This window comes from Aythya fuligula, chromosome 1 (assembly GCF_009819795.1).
Source record: "Aythya fuligula isolate bAytFul2 chromosome 1, bAytFul2.pri, whole genome shotgun sequence".
Lineage (NCBI taxonomy): Eukaryota > Metazoa > Chordata > Aves > Anseriformes > Anatidae > Aythya > Aythya fuligula.
In genome coordinates this window covers 128,322,596-128,345,934 of record NC_045559.1, presented here as the reverse complement: position 1 = coordinate 128,345,934, position 23,339 = coordinate 128,322,596, and the positions used below count along the sequence as shown (strand labels likewise).

Here is a 23,339-nt window from a genome sequence, read left to right as displayed (position 1 = left end):
GTGTTCAGAAGATTTTCCAGTGAAAAGCAAACATAGAAAAAGAGACAGTGGAAGAGGGATCATTATTATTGTTATTTTTAATAAGGGGCTGTTTACAAGTGTTGTGAAAAATGATATTAAAGTTTTTGTTGCAATATTGTAAGAGAGAAGCTAGGAAAACAAAATAAGTGAATATCTGTGATTAATGTGTGTTATAGCTTCAAACACTATGCAATGATGGATTTTTTTATATATTTCATTTGAAACTAAGAAACAGAAGAGAAAAAGGACAGTTATATTTCCAAAGAGAGAACTCTGAAACCCAAATAATAATAAAAAAGGACACATTAACCATTCTGTAACTAAAGGCAGACTAATTTATGGAATACATAATACGAGTTTCTGAGAAACACCTCCAGGTATCAAGTCACAAATATCTAAGCATTTAGAAAAGATGGTAGAGTTCATGTATACAAGCTGAACTATTGTGACTAAGTATCAGAGTAGAGACAGAGCCAAGTGGACAAAATCAGGAGAACAAAATCCATAGTTCTATGAAAAATATAAGGGAAAAGGAGGAGTGGAAAAAAAAATGCCTAGCATAGAGGTATAAAATCCAGAAAAGTAGAGAACTGATAGGAAGCTGATAAGACTGCAAAATGGCAAATATTAATATTCACTGAAATGAGCAGAAAGGTGCAACATGGAGCACCCTGTGGGAGAAGGGGCTGTAGGGACCAGGCTCTGCTCCAAAACACCAGCCAGGACACAATGCAGAATAATGAATCACGTTGGCTAGCTTGCAAGTATGCTAGCACATTAATCCTTAGCATTAAGTAAGATATGAACAGGATGTAAGTGTCACAGAACATAGAAGCATAAAGGGGCTGTGGAACAATAAAACCCACAATATTTCAGATCTAGAGCTATGAAACAGCAGTATGCTGTGCCACCTGGGAAAGGTAGGACTGGAAAAGCCTGAAGGTGTACCTGATAGAGTTTTTTTGTTTGCTCGGTAGTGTTACTCTTGCTTTAGAAGCTCTGAGTCCTCTCTTGTACCTACCCAGCATGCAGTGGCTGAAAAGATCAACTCTGAACCGACAAGCCTTGAGGACTGAAGTTTGCACTTCACTTGAGTGAGTTTGTCTTGGTAGTTACTCATGAACAGCAGGAAATACACCAGAAATGAACTCTGCAGTTTTCCAGCTCATAAAAGGTACTCTCCAGCTGGGTGCAAATGTCTCATTTTTTATTATACCTAGGGGAGAGTGCAAACTGAAAATAGGGCAGAGAAAGCTAAAAAGAGCCAGGAAACAGTGTTCTTATTTTTAATGCTTTAAAGCACACAAAAAAAATAGCTTTTCAAGAACCACCTGACACAGGCATAAACTTGTGTTTTCCAGATTATTTTAGAAAAGGTGGTTCTTTCATTGGCTGCATTCTGACCTATCTTATTTAATAAAAAATCCAGTGGAAAAAAAAATGTTGAATACACACTTCATGATCAAAAATGAAGAAGGAAGGCTTCAGGAGGAGTACACTTAACCTAAATTGTCCCTGCCCAAGCGTCCAAGAAAAGAATGAAAATACATTGCAGTCTCAAGACTTTGGTTTAGGCTGCACAAGGTGTCAAGGAAAAAAAAACTTTGTCCCATGTTAGCTCCTTTGTTTATCCCATTGTAGATACCTTATCTTTACTCTTTTCCTGCCCAGAATCAGGATCCAACAAGGCCCTGATCTCAGGGTTTCTCACTGCAGGTGGGAAATGGAAGGTGAAGACACCTGGGAGGAGGACAGTTTCTGATCCTTTGTCAATCACAACACTTCTTATCAGTTCTGAGTTCTGTCCTAAGCTTCATAGCCAACTGACGAGTATTTCAGCATGAATAAGAACAAACTAGTGTTTCTGCAAGAGAATGAAAGTGTGACACTGTTATAGCCAAGCATAATACAGGCTAAGAATATCAGCATTGCTATATCAGTGTATTTCTACCCAGATTTGCAACTGTGCTTGCTCTACCCATCTCCAGAGGATAGCACACCAGTTGTATCAAATTACATGGTAAATTGGTGAGATGGGCAAGTGTTCAGTAAGATCCATGAAATGCACATTTACATCTGACCCAATTAATCCCGTTCTCCACAGGGGATGGAAGCTGTTATTTGAATGTAATTAATTGTGAAGCATTCTGTAATGATGTTGTCCAAATGACATTGTGCAAAACCAAATTGTATTAACTAGATTTTTGAAACCTCATGGTTTCTCAAGGTCTGAAAAACTTCATGGGTTCTAGTAAAATCCAGTTTTTATAGGACTCTTAAAAAAGCGGTGTTACAGTAATTTCTTTCTTTCTCTCATTCATTTTTTCCCCCCAAAGGGAAAACAGCACTGTTTTGTATTTCTTTTTCACATTACTAATCATTGCTTATAGCAAACTGATTGGTCAGAGACTGATTCTTGACACCTTTAGTTTGATTTAATGATCAGAGATGTCTATTTCACCTGATCCACTGCTAGGAAAAGATGTTAGTGTAAATATGGGTTTCTTTTTTAATATTTTATTTATTATTATTATTGGTAATAGCAAACGGGCAATTGGCCAACTGGGAGTAGGTTGTAGGGAATGAGATTTTTTTTTGCTACAACAGGAGGAAGGGGCTAGGACGAGTTACACTGGGAGAAATAAACACCTTGAAGATCCACACATTCTGAGTGCTTGCTACTGAGTCTTCCCAGAGTCCTCAGCCATTTCAAATTGGAAGCATCTGAAAACTTTCCAAGGCCAGCCACAGGTCACTTACCCACTTCCATTCTCTGTGATTGGGCTCTTCTCATGGCATCTCAGAGCTGGCACAGCCCTGGGTCTGCTCACCCAACACTTCTGTACTCCAACAGGATCAATGCCAAGAAGGACTGGTGGTGTTACTATTGGTAAGCTCAGTTTCTGGTGGTTGATTGGGTGTTACTGGCAGAATAAGTATGCCAGAGTGTTTTTAGCTCTTGGATAAACAGATTGGAAAGGTCAGAAAACGCTGCTGTGGTTTCCTAAACATGTGGACTAAAAGAAACCGAGAATCATGCCTGTAAATTTCTGCATCAAGCTTGTAACTTCTGCTTGAGGTGTTGTATAGCTCTTTGAATCATTAAACTTCTAACCCGTGTGTATAATTTCTCACACAGACACTGTGTGTGCATTTGTACACACACACATATAATCCACTTGCATAAGTGTAGGTTATTCTAGTGAGGTGCCAAAGTTTTGATTTCTCCATATTATGACAAGACTCTGAGGTGACAGGAAATCTTTATTTTGATGCCTCAGCTCACTTTCTTCAACTGGTTCTACACAAAGCTGTCTGAGGTCATTTTTTCTGCCAGTCATGTGGAAGTGCTCTGCTTAGGACCAACTCATTCATTTTTCTGTTAAGCCTTCCCAAACCTGCTGGTGGTGGAGACTTGCCTTCATGTGCTTTGCAATCTTCATCTGCCAAAAGAATAGCTAATTAAGAGTGGGGATCATAAACCCTGTTCATTAAGGATTATCTGAGTTACACAAACACAAGCTCTTATATTCCATTATAGGAAAGCAAGTCTTACATTGCCTCTTCAGGATGCAGCTTCACGTTGGTACCTGCATGGATCAGCCCTGATACTCTCCAGCACAAACTCTCCAAGAAGTGTATCTATCTGTTGTCTGTTAACCTACGTCAGCTTCCTTTTTCACTTCCATGGAGGTCTCACTCTAATATGTTTTGTCTTGGTTGTCAAATTGATAGGCAAGGTCAGTGCAACAGATATTTCTGCAAAAACCAAGGTTCTAGCACATTCACAGTCTGGATGCTTTGCAAAACATTGTGTAAAATCAAATACTAAGTCTCCTTGTTTGTTTCATCTGCAGAATTATAGTTGTTTTTTTTTTGTTTGTTTGTTTTTTTCCTGTGCTGAGCATGGAAGGCAAAAGAAATTATAGAAAGTCTAATTGAGTGTGATGCCATTACAGGCTGATGAAATGAAGACAACTTGTCCTTCACAAGGTGCTCTTTTACAGCCGTTGGTACCTTCTGTCCAGAAGACATACTGCTAGGTCTTAACACTATTTTATTTTTTTTTTTGCTGTAAGGTACCTAGTTAGATTAGTTAGGATGTATTTGGGTGTTGCCATGTGTTTCATTGCATGTTCAGCATAGGTGCTAATACTACACAAATAGTTTGTCCAATCTATGACAGGTTGATGACCTTGCCACCATCATAGGAATTCCCATGTGAAACTCAGGGGGACATTCTTGTGTTCACAGATATTTACACCAGTGAGTGGGTACTCAAGTCTTCAGAAAATTACTTTGTGCTCTTGCTCATTAATCCTTCAGTTCTATCAATAGGCTACGTAGTTATTTCCTATAAACTTCCAGTGGCTCTCAGAAAAGACAATTACATTTCTTGTAAGTTTTGCAAGCTCTTGTCCCATCCTTTATAGAATGGCAGTGGCAAATTAGGCAGCTATTTAACTGCAGTTTGCTTATTAGACCATAAAGTCAGCCAATATTCTAGCAGACAGGTCATTCTGCGGGCATTTGTGTGTGTAAGTGTTCATGTCTAAGGTGAAAAAGCAGAGGAGGCATAACATATTTTAGACATTATTCTCCCTACATTACCTTTTCATTGTGATTCCCAGAGAGGTCACCAGATCTCATTTGTGCTTGTCTGCCTAGTCATTGTCAGTTTCCCCCAGGCCCTCACATACTGGCATGTCCTGCCATGCCTGGGCTTCAGGTTTTCTGAATTTATTAATTGTTGTTCTCTTTCTGAGCCTTTTATGTTTGGATATCATGCTTCTCACTCCAGGTGGCCTCACCAATATTTCTATGATTTGCCTAGCAAAACTAACGGGGATTAGTCATTTCTTGATTTTCATGCTGTCTTCAGAATTATCACTCTATATAGCTGCATTTTTTATTATTTTTTTTTTAGTTACTTCACATTCTTGCCTACCAAGAGTTAGCTTAGTTGCTCTTCCTACCCAGTTTGCAAATAGGCTTTATGCCTTTTCAGCATATTCAACGTATTCTTCATTGTAGCATTTGTTTTCAGCTTAAACTTTCTACCTGGCAATAGTCAAGTCTCTCATCAGGGACACCATAGAAGTGGATTTCCTCTCAGTTTTTTGAATGAGATTCATAGATTATTGAAACACTTTTTGTGAACTTGCTCTTAGATGTTCATACCATCCCCTCAGCATTTGTGCAACTAGGAGTGCACGTGCCCTTTGGAGCAGCCAGAATTGTGTGGAGTGAATAGGGTCTTGGCAGTGAAGAAGGATCTTGTACAAGGTTATTGAGGGAATAGAAATAACCAAAGCCATGTGTTAGATGAAAGCAAACAGGATGACTAATGACTTTGCAAATTGTAATGCATATTCACAGGGTACATTTGGCATTCGTCATGAAAAAAGTAAGGCTGAGTTCAGTGACTGTGTCTCCAAGGAGAACTGGGCTGAAAGAAAAAGGAGGAGAGCTAGTTTTGTGAGGCATTTTTGGTATTTGTATTTTCTTTCCTCATCTGATGTGTTTATGTTTGTACAATGATATGAATAAAAGCAGGAACATTTTAACACACTTAAGGAGTTCAACATAAGCTAGCTTCATCCTGCTATCCCACATTTCTCAGATGGTGGTTGTGGGGCTATTTGTCATCCTTGACCAATCCAAGGGAGTAAACAAAAACAATGGAGAAAAACAAGATTATTTGCTTCCATAATTAAAACATATATATATATATAATAATAATCATATAACACTAAGACAGTTCTGCTGTGCTATATCTTCACCTTTTATGTTGGCTTCAGATCCTACAGAAAAGCAATTGTTTAGCTAGCGGTTACAGTTCTTTTTTAAAATGTTTTTGAGTACTGTCATTTTGTTCCTTATTTTGGAGATTTGTCCTAGATTTGTCTGTCATGAACTGCAGTGGAGTCAGTTCTGTATTTGCTGCTAATGGGTTAGTCTTTTATTATTCTGCCCTTACTGTTACCTGTGCTGTGTGCTCATGTGGAGGTTGTATAAACTGTACTTTTTCATACAGAACCACACAGGAGTGTGAAAGAGAATAATAAATAGTCAAAAAAAGGTAGTTTTTTGCAGGCACAGAAAATGTTGTTTTGCTCCCTAGCCGTAAATAAAGACTTTTTTTTACGTTTCCACGAAGGATGTTTTTGTTTGTTTGTTTGTTTGTTTTTTCCCCCAAGTACACAACAGCTCTTTTAAGATGCTCTGGTGCTGAATGCTCTTATTCTTTTATTACTTCTAGATACTGGTGATGCCTGCTTGTGCTGTCTGTTTCTTATTTGCTCTTTGATCTTTGTTCACTTTCCCTTGTGGCTTATGTTGTGTTATTTTGTTGTAAAAGCATTTTATTTATTTATTTATTTTTTACTGACATATGCAGACTGATGATTTCATCACGTTTTGTTCAGTTATTGCTTTTCCCCTTTTTCTGATGAGTTATATTGTGGGCATTTATAGCTAGGGTTGAATATCAGACTTGTATCATGATATGATTGTTTTTATCTTAAACTGGTTTTGAGTCGAAAAGCTGTTATTTCCTGAATATTTTCCCAACCCCATATGATGCTAATAGATGGTTTTATTGCATGTGGAATCTCAGCCAGTGCTCCCAGTCTCCCTTTTTTCCTGTCACTGCCTATGCAGTATGTTTCTTGCTGCCCATCCCAACTCTCATGAGTCTGTCAAATACCTACTTCGTTCAGCTCAGAAACAAGAACCAAGCTCTCCTGTGGTATTGTCTAGCAGAGGAGAGATAGAAAAGCATTTTGGGGGGCATACCATTCCTTACCTCTTCTGCAAGCTGCAGGCTGCCTTAGCCCGAGGCAGATACCTGTAATCCCAAGGTGGGTTACCTCAGGGTGATTGGCAGGCTGTGGTGCAATGTGAATTTCTACTTTTCTTTCCCCCAAGTCCTCCTCTCTTGTCTTCTGTATCAAAGTGAAAATGTCTTAGGAACTGGTACCAGATTCATATGAAACCAGGGATCATTTTTACTAGCAGCTTTCGAAGCAAAGAGGCTTAGGCTTTAGCCTCTTTGCATGTTTTAAATATGCAAACAGCATTACAATGTTGAGGAAGCTGCCTGTCCTGGCCAGTTATTGATTCCTTTTCCATTCCTCATATTATAAACACAGAATCAGAGGCTCACAGAAGACAGGACCAGAAGGGTCCTTGAGAGCCAGCTGGCACTGCCAGCACCAGGCAGCACACTGGGAGATTTACAGTGGCTGATAATATTAATCAGTGCTCTTAAACAGTTCCTTCTGTAACGTGCCCAATATATCAGGAGGGAGTTTAAGAGAGATTTGTGAGGGATTGCTCCTCTGGGAGACTGTGAGCTGAATTATGTCTCTTCGTGGATGTGCTGACCTGTAGCTGAGTATTTCTGATTTACACCCTGTAATTCTCCTTGACTCACAAGCACTCATAGAACAAAGGTCAGTACAAAGGACTCTGAACAATTATTTACCCTTCTGGACAGGAATAGCAATAGGCTCTTTCTGTCCCAAGGGTCTGCAGTTCCCCATCCTCGGCAGCAGCCCAGGTTACACAGCTGCTGATACTCTGCTAAAATACAGCTACATGAGTTCATATTCTGTAACTTGTGCTGATCTCCTGCTAAGCTGCCTGCTTTCTGAGTCTCTGCTCTCATCCTTTCTTAGCCCTGAGAACGGCCCTTCATACTCCAGCCCCTTTTAGAGGTCATTCCTAATTTTAACTTCTGCCTGGACGGAGGAAACAATTTTTCAAAATACATGCGAAGAGACAAGATTAATCTAATACTTATTTTGATAGTGATATAAAACTAATAAATGCATGATGCAGTATAAAAGCAACTTGCCTGTGCAATTAGCTTAGTAATCAGACATTGAAAAACTATGGGAGAAGAGCAGGGCTATGGATTAAGGTACATAGCAATTTTCTTTATTTAACAGAAAAGCATACAGAATTTTAATTAAGATCAGGAGACTTTACATTTACTACAAGTACTCGTGGATTGCTAACGTGACAACTGGGTTTTGACAAGGAAGGACCATACAAGCCAAGACTTGAAAGCTGGCAGGTAGGAATACAATGACTATTTCATTTTGGGCCTGGCAAGAGAAGATGCATCGGAAATGAATATATGACAAGTGGGGAGTATTGGATTTCTGTATGAGGAGTTGACAAGTCAGAGAAACAGCAGCCATATATTATCTGTGATGGCAAAAAGATCACATCATTTATGACCTTTGAAGCAACAGGAAAACTGAATGCAACATCATCTTGTAATGATCTAAGAGAAAGCTGTCTTTCTTTTTTTCTTCCTGGTTATATATAGCTGTTAGAGAGGGCCCTGCTGAGCAGAAAATGGAACATATGATCAAGGGCAGTCCAGTGAGTCAATTTACTGACTAATACTGTAGATTATCATGTCAAATATATAGCAACAGCATTATGAACAATAACAAAGCCTAGATTATTTCTTTCCCTGTAAATTGAAATGAAGATGTGATTGGAATTGTCACACCTCGGATATATGAGCCAGATTCTCTTAATCATCCAAAACAAATTGCCTTATTCTTTATATTGATGTTTATTTTAGGAGCCATTCCAAGACTGGCAAGCTGAAACCATCTATTTAAATGTGGCAAACACATTTAAAAAATATCCTCTAGACAATTGTCCCCTCAGGTGGTAGTTCAGTGGTCTTGCACTTTGAAATGCCTGCTTCCCTCATACCCATAGAGGGATAACTGAGTCTTTCATCTGATGGGGAAAAATCACTCGGCACAATGTCATGCAGAGATGCTGCAAATGGGCTAGCTATGGAATCTTCAGTAAATCATGCTACCACAACGCTAGTGGGGCAAGAGTCCTGTAGAAACCCCAGATGTTTGTCATATGGATTTTTTTTTAGCCCTGCCTTCTGTCTTCCCACGCTTCAGATTTTCAGTGACCAAGCTTGAGGAGTGGGATATTGCCAATACTGTGCAGACTCCATGGCCTTGTTCTATTATTTTTGTTTCTTTCCACAGTACAGGGAGAACATACCCACATGTTTTGTAGGTTTGTTTACTGTGTTGATCAATAAGGTGGCATTTTCTGTAGCATCAAATTGAATGCCACCTGAAGAGAAAATACAGTTAACAATGAGCTTTCCTGCACAGTAGAATTTCCACAAGGTATAGGAGAGGTTCATTTAATTATATAATTTAAAATACAGCTAAAATACAGGGTTCTTCTATTGTCAGGGTGTCCAGACTCTGGGTGGAAGTCTGACCACCTTTCAGTCTGTCATACATTCTCAAAATTCTACCCAGATCTGAATGAACAACAATTTAGGGAAATAACACTTGAATTGTGAGTCATTGTCACACCTTCAGGAACAAAAAAGAACAATCAATGTTAGTGATCTCTAGCCTTCTTTCTCTAAAATGAGAGCTCAGAGTAATTGGAGAGGCATTTACTAACTGTTTGCTAAAGACAAACAACAAAGCCCAAATATTGCTTATCTGTTGAATATAATTTCCTGTAGGTGGTGTGTAAACTAATATAGAAATTAACACAGCACTATAAATTTAGCACGTATAAGGAAAAGCAGATGGTACTGCTGCGATTGGACACGTCATTGGAGTATTCTAGAGCATGCCAAGTCTTTAATCTGTTACTATATGCACACATTACTCCACTACTGAGCTCTCAGTAGACTGGAACATGTGAAATGCACAAATGACAACTCTCTTTGCTGGGTTTTAAACTGAGAATAAAAGAAAAATCCCACTTTAAGGTTTTGCTTTTTGCACTTATTGTGTTCATTTTCCAAAGTCTCAAAGTGGATTTGGTTGCAAGCTCTGGGCAGTCAGAACAAAGGCACAGGAGGCTCCGTGGGCCAACAACGCACTTGGCAATCTCCAGCTTTCTGCACCGGTAGCAGGGCATGCGATATATCATGAACAGTAGTACAAATGCATGGTGATACTTTTCAAAATGCTCTGTCATACTGGAAACTCTCTGAGCAATTAGGAGCTCTATGGTTATGCAGAAGTGGAAGTAGGCTTTTCACTAAAAAATTAAACAATTCCTGATTATTCTTAAAAGGTCAAATAACACCTCTCAGATCAGAAGTGGTCTTGGCAAGGTGTAGCTCTACTTTAATGATTTGACTTCTCTTTGGAGGAAGAGAATTTAGCTGCAGGGACCAGAAAGGGGCAAGAACAGGCAGGGGTTGAGGAAGTAACTGAATTTGACAAGCAGAATGTGGAGGTCGTGTGTTTGGAAATGAGCAAGGGCAAAAGCATCAAAGAGGATGTACGCAAGAGCAGAACTGAGAATTAATGAGGCAAAATGTATAGTAGAAAAAAATAAAAAGACAATCACAAAGAAAAGAGACAGCTGTAAAAGGAAGGAGACAGCCTGAGAGTGGCTATTGAATACCATTTCCTTATTGATTTGCTTGTATTTCTCATTAGTGATTTCAAGACACCATTCATGTTTTCAGCTCAGAGGACAAGCAAATCAGGTTAAAGTCTACTTGTTGTGAATGCACAGTGTGTGGTATGCTACTATGCACTCCCAAAATAGGTTGATCCCCCAAAAAGGTTGCTCCCAAAGTCATCATGTTGCTTGATCTTGGCATAACATTTCTGCCTGTTGCTCATGAGGCTGTTGGAGGTCCAGTGAAGTAGAAATCTATGCTGCTGGGTCTCCCTTGGTCCAGGAGGGCTCCTACACTACTTTGTGCTCTGAGTTAGGGGCACATTTGCTGAACAAAATCCTTCTCCAGATCTTAGTCCCTCCCAGAATAACACCTCAAGATCAGGTGGTCTTAGGCCCTCAAAGTGAATCCTGATCTCCTCGGTACTCCCAAAGACAGGCTTTTCTCCAGCTTTGGGAACACTGATTTAGGACTTACTGTTCCAGAACACGTGAAAGATGAAACATGCAATATACACATTTGGGGAAGGCTACTGGAATAACAACTTTTTGGCATAGGGTGTTCTCATGCTGTCTCCTCTAGATAAATTAATTGTATATTTCTTCTCCCGTTCTTCTTAATCATCTTGAACAAGCCTTGAGATCAGATGAGCATCTGATTTCCTCTCTCAAGAATGCCTCTTCCACTGCTATAGTCATTCTTCCACATTTGGTCTGCCTGTGCCTTTTATATACTATTAAATCTACTGTTTCACTTTATCTTTTAATCAGTTTTGCCAAGTAATGAAAGTCCACCACAAGGTGATCTATTGCTTAGCTACTGGTCTGGGTAGATGGTCCTTTTGGAGAGGTGCCAGCACCCCAGCAAAGAGCCTGTTCATAGGCAGAGAGGATTGGGAATGTTTAATGACTCTTGCTTGTGCATCCTGTATGCCTGCTCCTCAGAACTGCAGTCCCATCTGAAGGGGAAAAACAAGCAGAAAAGCTAGCAAAATGGATGTTGTAGCTTCAGAAATGCTCCAGAGAGAGCTCCAAACATTACACTGGAATACAGCAAATCTATCTCTGCATTTCTCACTAATATGTGACTTGACCGAATACAAAAGGCATTAGATTACTAAATTAAGTAGATGAACATATGCATATATGTGTACATATATCTACACGTGTGGGTGTATACAGACTATGTAAGTGTGTATATATATCTTTGTGTTTAATACAGTAGAAGAAAAACTATCAAACTCATTTTAAATGAAATCTTATTTCATTTTTGTTGTATTCATATTTCCAATGACCTTGTAGGATTTGTGGATTTATTACTTACCAGATAAAGAAAAAAAAAAATCTGTGTAAAGATTAGACTATGAAGTTGCTATAGCATTGAGTGCCATTGATTTTAACCCCATGATTAATGTTTATTTTGCCGTGAATAAATAATATCAGACCTTTATGGAACAACCCTCTTAAAAACAAATCAAGATGAAAATAAGGAAGTGGATTTGTGTAGTAAATTTCTAATATATTCAAACTGTCGAGATGTTTCTAAGAAGCCACAATTTAATTTCAGAAACCAAGTCTGAAGTGCAGATAGCTGTAAAATAGTTTGTTTAACCAAATCACGCTTCAGAGCAAAGTAAAAACAGCTAGAGAAACGCAGATTGAGATCTTGGCTAACAAGAACTAAATGATATGCAAAGCCAGAAAGGATAATTTGTGTAATAGAAGATAAGAAAAGAAAACCAACCCCAAAACATTATTTATTGGGAGTCCATATTAATAACTGATAGCTGGGAAAGGAAGGCATTGATTTATCAGTTGGCTTGTCTCCTCAGGAAAACAAAACAAAAAAAAAAAAACAAAAAAAAAACACACAAAACTTATAAAATTTGCATGTGAACACTTCAAGATGTTGCAGATATTCCTGATTATTTTTAGCTGCACAATTTAAATTATTAATATAATTTGCAATATTTAATTTGTTTTGTGCAGTATTTGCATAAATTAAATGCATGAAGTCTGTCTGAGAAAGCTCTGGCAATCCGTTTCTGTGTTTACTGGGTTTTGTGCTGGATGCTGTTGTAGCAAAGGACTTGAAGGAGAGAATCCTTCCACAGAAAGAGAAAAAAAGCCTGGTCTTCCCCTTCCCCTTCCCCTTTCCCTTCCCCTTCCCCTTCCCCTTCCCCTTCCCCTTCCCCTTCCCCTTCCCCTTCCCCTTCCCCTTCCCTTTATCCCCCATGCAGGGCTGCAGAGGTGCAGGGGAAGCCTCTCTCCTCCCTTCTCCCCCCAGCTTCCCACAGATGCTCGCCACTCTCAGCATGCACTGAGTAGGATGCTACTGGTCCTCAGTGGTGGGCATTGATATCACAGGTCACAACTCTGCATCACTAGCACCTGGCTCAGGCAGGGAGGATGATGTACGCTGTCCCTGGGCTGTCACAGTATGGGCTACAGGGCTGGCCCCAGTTGCCTGGCCCCAAAAACTGGGGAGCTGGGGGAACTGAAACCCAAGTCTGAAAAACTGGCTAGCAATGTATTGTTCTGGAGGATAATCTGCATAAATCAAATGTTGAGTGTCATTTCCGGGCTTTGTACACAGATATACATTTTTTTTTTTTAATTTTGGCTGTTTGACAAATGAGATACTCTGAGATGCTGAGGTCAGGGCACTGGGGTACTCTAAAAAAGCAATCTAAAATGATTACAGCTGAGGCAGGGAGCAGCGGAAAATTTCCCAGAGGCACAATAAAAACTATCATCTTCCCCCAAATATTTAAATCTTCTTTGATAAAAGCACCAGAGAACCTTTTGGGAAAACTCCCGAGGGGGCAGGCACTCAGGAACCCCCTCCTGCAGCTGGGGGCCGCAAGCTCATGTCTCCTGCATGCTGTGGTAGAAAAGGCAGTGGCTGTTTCCCCTCCAACAGTCACACAGGGGGCTTGTTTCACAGGATATGTCCTGGGACAGGATTTTCTGGGTGGGCAGCGGGTGTCAGGGCAAGGAGGAGCTGCAGTCTGAGGATGGGGCTTAGGTACTGCCAGCTGCAAGTGGGGGAGAGTCTGCTTGTGGTGCAGCATGTCTATCCTGAGACAGCCGTTTTGCAGAGAGCAAGAGGAAGCAGCAAAGGTGGGATTTAGGTAAGTTTCCATTGGTGTTCCATTGGTAAAATGTCAGAATAGCCCCATGTTTAAACACTAGCTTTGCAGTTTATTCAGCTTCACATGCAGACAGGATGAAGAGAAACTAGTCACCCCATATCCACCAGACTTCTGCAGATTATCCTTCAAATCTGGGTCATTAATGTGGATCTCTCTGATGTATAACAGACTGATGTGCCATTGCCACTGATAAACTGGCAAAATGAGTCTGTATGGCACTCGTAGATTACTGAGCCTGGGCACTGTCATTTAAAACAAATGGAAACTGAGGCATAGTTCTTCTGTGCCAGAAATAGATCTGTTCTTCTTTAGCATCTATAACTGTCTATCAGAACACCTATGGTGCTTTGCAAAACAGCATTTCATCTCTTTTTCCCTCCCTCCCCCCAAAAAAATTAAAATATTAATCATATTATATATAAAACATGAAATTGAATAATAAATTTATATTAAGTGCATTTAAGAATTTGAGAGAAACAAGTCTCGCTTTACTAAAGAAGAATTTTTTTCTTGCTTTCTTTTTTTTTTTTTTTTTTTTTTTTTTAATAAACCAATCACCCTTACTAACTGTATAATCTCTATTATTAAAGATTTTCTTGAAAAATTTAGGTACCACTTAAAGATATTTCAAGGCAGGAAAATATTTTTGCTTCCCAACATGTTTAAATTATGTTACTCTTTCAGTTGGATAATGCTCAATTCCTACTCAACGAGGGCAAAACCACATTAACTACCATTTCATTATTGTATTAACAACAGTTCACTTGCTGTTCTTACAGAAAGAGTAAGTAAATCAGTCATGCTTCAAAGATTCTTCTGCTGTTTATTGGAGATAGGAGGTATTATTAAACACAGCTTTCTAAAACAAGCTTAGATTTGTCCATTGGAAACCCTTACTGAAGACAGCAATGACTGATTTTTCTTCCATTAATTAAAATGTTGATGCTGTGTATAATACAAGGTCTGTTTCACTTAGATTTTATAAGGCATGGGTGTCCAAATGAGAGAAAAACAAACCTCACTGAGCAGCAAAGTTTGTGTTAAGAGAGGTAGAAAAGGAACAAAACCACTGTTACACACAGAATGATGCATCCTGACAGAGCAATATCACTCAGGACGATCAGTGAAAGATTTCTTATGTTTTTGATGAAACACCTAGGTGAATATTTAGGAAAAAACAATACTTAGGGCAAGTTAGGGGCCCATCTTGATCAATACTTTGGGACAGATTGCAGTGAGAAAGTAACAATTTTACATTATTTTCTGCTCCTGAACCTTGATTGAGGAGAGGAAATGGCATCTGGTGTAGGTGAACTAAGATCCACATCAGGAAGGAACAAACTAGAGATCAGGTTCCTGAGATCAGGTTCAAGAAGGAAAAAAAACAGAGAAGTCTGTTAATGACCAAATAGGTTTGCTATGTGAGAGTCATCACTTTCTGCCTCAGCTGTGTGAAGAGGAGAAAAAAAAAAAAAAAAAAAAAAAAAGACTCTCAAAATACTGAAAATCAGTGGAAATGCAGAGCATTACAATACTAGCTCCAGCTCCCAGCATATTACCAAGAGATGGGAGATCTTAATTCTCATAAGACATGCCATAGTGAGTGAAAAGTGACTGGGCATGGATGTTGAGAAAAAATTGTATTTAAAACCTCCAGGTTCCTCCAGAAGGACTTTTCTGTATTCTGAAAACAAGGAGCTAAGGGTGTACTTTTTCATGAACTAAGGTTGCACATTCAATAGCCACACATAGGTGTATATTTCCTGAATCCGTGCCATTGTGCTATTTTCATCCTCTAAATTGTTCTAACACAATGATTTACACAGGTAAATGAAAGATAATTTCCTCCTAAAAATAAATTTTCCTTTTCTTCCTCCTTGTGTCATTGTGTTTTATCTTATTTCCTGCATTGGAAAAAAAAATAAAAATAATACTATAACCTATTCATTTTCCCTCCGTTAATTAATTTTCACTGTGATTTTATGATATCTGTAATATTCCCCTGTCCTTCAAATACAGCTTTTCTAAGCTGAAGAGATCTCATCTACTTTGGATCCCTACATACATAAAAAGTCTTTTATAATTGTTGTTGTTTCTCTTTGTACTTTATATTATTCTGCTATGTCTTTCCTGACTTTGTATGACTAGAAATGTTCCTGAGGTTCAAAAACTGTTCACGCTTTAAGTGGACAAAGTGGCAGAAGGACATTTTCTGATTTGTTTGCCTGACTTCCATTTAGTAGTGAACTGATGTTTTCAGTCATCTACATGGTAATTCCCACAGTTCTCACCCAAGAAAGAATGCATTTGAGCCAATTACTGTCTATGTCTAATCAGGGTTACCTTTTGCAATGTGCTTTAGCTTGCCTTTCACCTACTGCTATTTCATTACTCAGTCACTCAATATTTAGAGATCCTTCTGCTTGGTTGAAAGTTGTCCATTCTGAATAGCCTGTTTCTCCTGCATACCTTCACTTGGGGAAAAGACCTTTTCCTCAGATCTTTTATAAATCTCTTCCTTGCTGCTGGTTCTAGTGATGATGCTTGGAGGATCCTCTCCAGCAAATCCCTCAGTTATAAAACGGATCTTTTATTCCTAAAATCCATTACTGTCTTTTAAACAGTTAGCCTATGAAGTCTATGAAAGGACCTTTTCTCTGACAGTTCACCTGACAATTTAACTTTCTGAGGGCCTTCTGTGGGGAAGCAATAAGGTTTTGAAAATCCAACCATGCTTCTTGGCTGAACTACCTCCATCACTTATTCACTGACTCCTGAGAACAGAAATCATGTGAGCATGAGTGTCTTTGCAAAACCACACTGTGAATTATGTAAGGTACTGAGAGATGGGAGTTGTTTCAAAATCATAATGATTTAGGAATGAAGTCTCTGAAGTTATTTTGCTGTCTAATTCATATCGATTCCATTTTGCATTCAAGTCTAAATTTATTGTGGTTTTCTAACTTTGTGCTTATGAATGCCAAAAGGAAAATTTCCCTGATGTTCTCTACCCTATAGCTAAAATTAATTTCCTATGTCCTTGAAATTTAATTAAACTAGATAGTCTTTTAAATCGTTTGCCCACCATATGTTGGAAAAAAGAGTAGCAAAATTAAATGAATAAATCACATCAGAGAGTAAATTAAATACACCGTTTGAAGCCAGCCTCTCTCTCATTTTCCTCATTGTTAAAACTGAGTCAGTTCTGACAATAAGCATTTAAAAGTGTTCTGGACAAAGAAATTCAGAATGCATTGTATAGAAAGCTGTGCAAGCAAGGCAGAGAATGGACTGATTTTCTAAAGTGTTTTTCCTGTTCATGGTTGCTTTGGCATGAAGTTGATGGTATGAGTTTCATTCCAAACCTGACATAGTAGAAAATAAAGCTTTTCAAAGATGGAATATGAAGAAAGAAAATCATGTCAAAAATATGATCCTTCTGATTTAGATGTTGTCTATTGTAAAGCAAGGACAAGAGAATCTAATGCCATTATTTTGTAAAGCAAATAAAATTATTGTATTCATAAAAGGAATTAAAATTTTTGAGAAAAAAAAAAACACATCTTTCTTGATGAAAATTGGTTAAAGTCAACATCTAAATAAGTTTGGTATGACACCATACGATAATACACAAAAACCTATTTAGAAAATTATGTGGTGTTGAAAATGCATCTGCAGAAACCATTTGCCCAACTCTCAGGAAATGTAGTTTTCAGTGGATAGTTCCTGTAAAATACTCAGGAGTGTGAACATCTGAGAGAAAAACAGCAAAAGAACACTTTCATCTTGCTATTTATTTCTTTTCTGTTTTTAAATCTAGCTTGTGTCTTTATCAAGGGCAGATTGAGTTATGGGGTGTGTAGTATGCAACACTAACTTTACATCCCTTTAGAAGGACAAAGTCTTTCACTTCAATGTCAGTGGATTTTGCCACTCCAGTTGATGTCCAGTGGCTTCTACCCACTCTTCGATTTTAGCTTCAAAACCTGTGAAAACAAAAAAGTGGGGATTGAAGCAAGTGAGATCCTGTCCGGTTTAAAACAAATGCAAGTTTTATGTGTAATCTGATGAAAACAAAGATCGAAATGTTTGCAAAGTGGTTTGCACTATTCTACCAGTGACTAAGCTGGTGAAAAGCACTAATTGAGGACTGTCTTTGGATGAGTCTGCACTGTAGGTTATGTGAGATTGTACAAACTGAATATGATGTCAGGAGTGAGGAGGAATTCTGCAGCCATGTCAGAGGGTACCCTAGGTAGTTTGCCCAGTAGTTCTTCAAGCCTCCAGGTGAAAGGAAAATGTGCACTATGTTAAGAGAAGGTACTTGAGGTGAATTCATCTCAAATACTGAAATGTGAAAAAAGGGTTCTCTTTGTCAAAGGATCTACATTTGGTATTTTATCTCCATGACTCTTCCCCAAAGTCCTTTATGTATAATAGAATGTTGGAAGATACTCTGAAACATCAAATTATGTCTTTTCAGTAACACTACGGTGTTTTAAAGAAAATCTCTTTAACCATGTCTGTATTGATAAAATTAAGAACATTGGGGATTTTATTGTTCCTAAGGCCATGAGGTGTCACCACATGGCTTATGACCACAGAGTGTAGTGCTAGGCTCCAGTGGACCAAATGTATCTTGAAGAAAGCTTGTCCATATTGTCCACACCGGAGTAAGACAAGCTGCATGGACCCTGAAGTTCCAGTTCTAGAGTTTACCCTCTGGGTTCTTTTTGTTCAACAGCAGAAAGAAAGCCTTACATTCCCTCCTGTGTCATTTTGGGTGGAGCAGGTTCAAGGGCTCAGGGCACCAACAGGACACACACCTGACTGCATTCTCACTGGAAACCCATAGACATGTGGTTCTTGATCTCCACAGGGTTTTGTTTTCAGCTTTCAACCTTATTGACCTGTTTCATGAAAGACAGCAGAGACCTCACCACCCTGAGGTCTTTCAAGTGATGTCTGGTCAGGTGGGAGAGCTCTGATGGTGTCAGAGCTTGCCAGTGAGACTTTAGGTGCAGGCAGTGTTTAGAGGGCTGGTGGGTGCCAGACTGCAAAGCCACTTCAACTCTTGCTGGATTTTACCACTGGAAACAGTATGGTGGAGATGGAGCTGAAAGCTATCTGTGGGTTGAAAGGACTGTGGCTTTGCTTGCTTGCAGAGGCACTTTGATCAGAGAATCACAGCATAGTCAAGGTTGGAAGGGACCTCTGGAGGTCATCTGGTCCAGCCCCCTGCCAAGCAGAGCCTTAGATGATCACAACAACTGCAATCCTTAGGTGTCAGTAATACTGAGTTTTTGTAAGAGTGGAATGTCAAACATGGAAAAGAATAGCGTGGAGACACAGCGCCATTCTCTTCATTAGTTATTAGGCTTTGAAAAGAGTTTTTCTAGTAAACTTAAGAAAAGGAAAGCTACATAAATTCTCACTTTTTGCAAACAGCAAAGAGCTCCATGTTGGAAGAGCAGGCAACAAGCCAACAAGCTGATACAAACTTTGATCAGGGAGAAGGAGATTCAAATCTACTCAAGAAGAGAAGGCAACCAAGTTCGTACTCATATCCCAGAAGAATGCTGTACCTCTTGTATTCAGTGTAAACTGAATTTAGGATTGAAGTCCTAAATAATAATAAAAAAAAAAGATAGCATGGGAACTGGGCACACTTTCCTCTGGGTTTTGTAAAAATGAAGTGGTGCAGCCAACTGTCTGTAGGGCAAAATACAGGGCTCTGAATACTTTTGGGAAATGGGTGGTTCCTTACAGATAAGGGCTGGGTGCTGAAGGCCTGGAAGAATGCAGGTTAAAGGTCCATGTCCCTAATCTTAGGTGGCTTCCCACTGGAATTACAACAGTGTAAATTCAGAAAAAATGTTATAACATTGAAGATGAGTTGCTCAGCCCCACACAACAAAGCTGTGGCACAGCAGGGCATGGAAGTCTGGGCTTTCCAAGTCCTACACTGACATTTTATTCCACTCCCTTTCCCCCACTTCTCCCCCCAGGTCCCTCACAAGTAACCAAAATTAAACTTAAAAAAAAGAATGAAGCACATATGGTAACACAGCTGTTGAAAATCTATTACCCTTTTAAATCACCTTTTATGTCCTGAGCAGACATTTTATCCTTCAAACTCAGTAAAAGGGAAAGTGCTGCAAGGAAAGCAGAATCCTGTATTATTGGAGGACTGTGTGATGTTACTGAGTTATGCAAGAGAAGTCTTGCATAGGACTGCCCACAACTTAGTTCTCAATGGATTTATCTTTAAATCGTCTACATATTTATAATCACTAGGACAAGGAGTACTTTGTATTTTTTCACGGAGGAACTGCAAACTCTAAATAAATAAAATTGAAAAAAGAAAGGACCAAGCTTCTTTGCCTTAGTGATGATGAGCTTCAGAGATGGAACGGATATAAAACATGGAGAGGTGCTCAAACAGTCTTACAATAAAGCAATTATCCACCTATTAATGTGTACACTGTAGAATAGTCCTCAGCCTGAAGTGACAGGAGCTCAAAAGCACTGTTTATTGCCCATCCTCCTTCCATAACCACTTGCATCACCTCAGAGTGACTATTTCTCATTTGGTAGCCTTGGATTCCACTATTGGTTTTTCATATTTGCATGTCAACTCCAAGGTAAGGAGAGCAAGCCTGGTGATATATACAATTCCAATGCTGAAGACAAGGAGAGAGCAATGTAATTATGAAAAGATTTGCTTCTGCGAAGGAGCAGTGATTTGCATCCCGACTTGGTGTAAATTGTCCTCTGTCCCCATCCCAAGTTCAGCAAACTTCAGTATTCAGTATCTTGCTACTCTGATGTTTTTTTTTGTGGTCTCTGATTCTCCGTTAAGATCAGAAGGCTGTGGGTTAGCAAGAGATAAGAGGGAGTATTCCCTGTGAGTGAGTGGGCTGCTTGTGGACCCAGGAAGAGGTCATTTAAAGTCAACAATGAAGTATCTGTTGGTTAAAGAGAATGTCTTTAACTAGGGCAAGCTGCTGGAACTACATTTCATCACTGCTGGAATGAAAAAGAGTAGAATTACTTATTTGCTGGTTTTGTATCCTTTGTGGAGGGCTGCCAGTAACTGTTAACTCATATATTACTGTGCTGTCAGACAGGAGAAGTGAGAATTTACCAGCACAAACAGACACAAACCTTTCATCACATGGTCATGATGATAAAGTTAAGTTACTCACCTTTCCAAAAACAAATATTACCCACTCAGACAAGAGAAAAAAAATGGATTTTTGCAAGATGGTGCTATGTTAGCTTGCAATATTGTACCTGTTACCACCACTAAGTCCAAATGCTCAGTGTGTTTTGAAGTATTGATTCTAGGAGTATTCCTACAAGCACTGGGGTGGGGGAGGATGTGATCAACCCTTGTTTTGCAAATCAAGGATGGGGTTGCAAGGCTGCAGCTAGACTGAGCCAAGTGTATTCTTTACCGTGATCTTGGGCCCCTGGATCCCATGGTTGTTTAAATCAATATGGCCAGAGCAAACTCTCTGCTGCCAACATGACCAGGGTTCCTCCTCGCAGTAAGCCCAAGGAGAACAATAAGAGTCTTTGAAGTCATATCTCTTCCTATGGGGTAGGAAGAGATGGGCTGTATCCCTTCCTCTTCTGTGGGGATTGGGGCACTGCTGTTTCCTCTGTTGGTTTAGCCAGAGAGAAAGTAAGGCAGTCACCGAATTTCCATGTCTTTTCTTGTGAGTTTTAATTGCTCGCTTGTCTTTTAAATCTGGATTTTGTATCGTAGTTAAACAGCTAATTCACTTAGGTGGTTTGGAGGGGTGCACATCAAATATTCAGGTATATGGCATGCTTGATAGACAGGAGATTGTGTCCTATTGTCTTCTTTGACTTATTTGTCTTATTTATCTCTCAGGAAGATGAAGTTGCTCGTGACAGTCGATTCAATTTCAGTGGCTATGGCATGGGTCACTGTCTCCAAGTGAAAGATGGCACAGCAGTCAAAGCTGCTCCACCTAACCCACCGCCAGCACCACCAAAGGATTCAGATTCCATCAAAAAGAAGTTTGTTGACCGTGCAAAAAGGATTGATACAATATCTCGTGCTGCATTCCCACTCGCCTTCCTCATTTTCAACATCTTTTACTGGATTACATACAAAATTATACGGCATGAGGACATTCACAAGAAATAGGCAACTCTGGTTTGCCAGGACTACTCAGCCAAAGTGATCCACATGTAAATAAACAGTGAAATGTCTTTCTGTCATTTGGATTAAAGGTTTCTTTTTCCCCTCAGGACTCTGAAGAGAAAATGAAAGAGAAAAAAAAAATTATAGAAGAAAAGTTGATTGCATGAAACAATATGCCTGAGAACAGTCAATAAGGGGTCCCTTTATGTACTCTGTGTTCTTCTTCCAGAATCAGCATTAATCAGACATCTGTAAATGGGGCCAAATTTTACCCAACTTTATCACCAAGATATTATTGTTTGAAACATAAGAGAATCAGAAAACAAACAATCCTCCTAAAGCATCTACCAAGAGACTGTGGTGGCTACAGTACAGTGAGTTATAAGAGGACCAAACTTTTTCAGGATAATGTTGCCTTTCTATTTGAAACAAGTCTACTGAGCTACATTCCATGACCATGTCTGTAGTTAGTGGTTTCACCAAGGAGTCCTTCTTTTGTGGGTTGTAAATTATTTCTACTGACAGGGGAGAGAAGAAAAACAAAAGAAAAGAAAAACAAAGCAAAACAAATGAACACACAAACAAACAAAAATGATTTATACTTTACTATCCTCGTGGGTGTGCATTTTAATATTATCTTGCTTTACTAGAATTGTAATTTTGGGGTTGAACTTGTGTGTCGTGTGATTTATTTGATAGCTGACACTCCAAAACCAGTGAAACTGCCCAGTTTATTTTTGTTGGAATACAGTGCACTTACTTCATTTTATTTCTGCTGATTTTACATGCAACTTGAGGTGCCAAACTGTATTTTACCTATTGTGCTACCCTGTACCACACTACTTAGTAAGAACTTGTTTCCTCAAAGGTGTAGCTCAGTTTAGCATTGAGTTTCTATTATTGCTCTCATTGTAGCTGTGATCAATAGCTCTATAGGTAAACACAACTTGTTTACAGACCTCTAATTTATATCAAAGTGGCTATCATTTTAAATATCATCAATTAACCTAAGAATTTTAAAACTGTACTGTGATTTTCAGAACCTGTTACCTTTTGGTGCCGGATCTGCGTTATTCAAATCCTTGCTACATGTTTTAAAGTAGAAAATAAAATAAAATAATAATAAAAGATGGTATTTTTGCTTACACAGAAGACAACCTGTAACATAAAATGAATCAAACATTAAAATTTTACACTTGATGTAAAAGGGTTTATTAAAAAAAAAAAAAAAAAAAAGGTTATTTGTTCAATTTCAATAAAGCTAAATGTGCTATTAACATTTCCTTCACTCTTTTTTTTTCCTATACAGCTGGGCTGTTCACATCAAGACCCAGGTCTACCACTATGCCACTGCTCAGTCAAAAGAAAGAGGGTGAAAAGCAAACTTCTTTTGATCTGGTACACTGGTCTAACATGCCATTTTTTTTTCTACCTATTCTACGGTAAAAGTAATGTTGCCATCCCTGGGAGTATGTCAAGCAGTATGTCAGGAATGCAGCTAGGGATTGACATATTCCAAAAGTACTGTAGAGCTGAGCCCAAGCTGA

General features: G+C 39.0%; 1 protein-coding gene across 2 annotated transcripts in view; it reads left to right on the top strand.

Moving 5' to 3' along the window:
* The window catches only part of GLRA2 (glycine receptor alpha 2), a 136,884-nt gene extending 113,945 nt beyond the window's left edge, over positions 1–22,939 (top strand). For both annotated transcript variants that reach the window (XM_032207871.1, XM_032207870.1), the window contains exon 9: positions 21,517–22,939. In XM_032207871.1, coding sequence (XP_032063762.1) covers positions 21,517–21,795 — 279 coding nt within the window. In that variant the 3' untranslated portion in view covers positions 21,796–22,939. The remainder of the gene's footprint in view (positions 1–21,516) is intronic.
* The last annotated feature ends 400 nt before the right edge of the window (positions 22,940–23,339 follow it).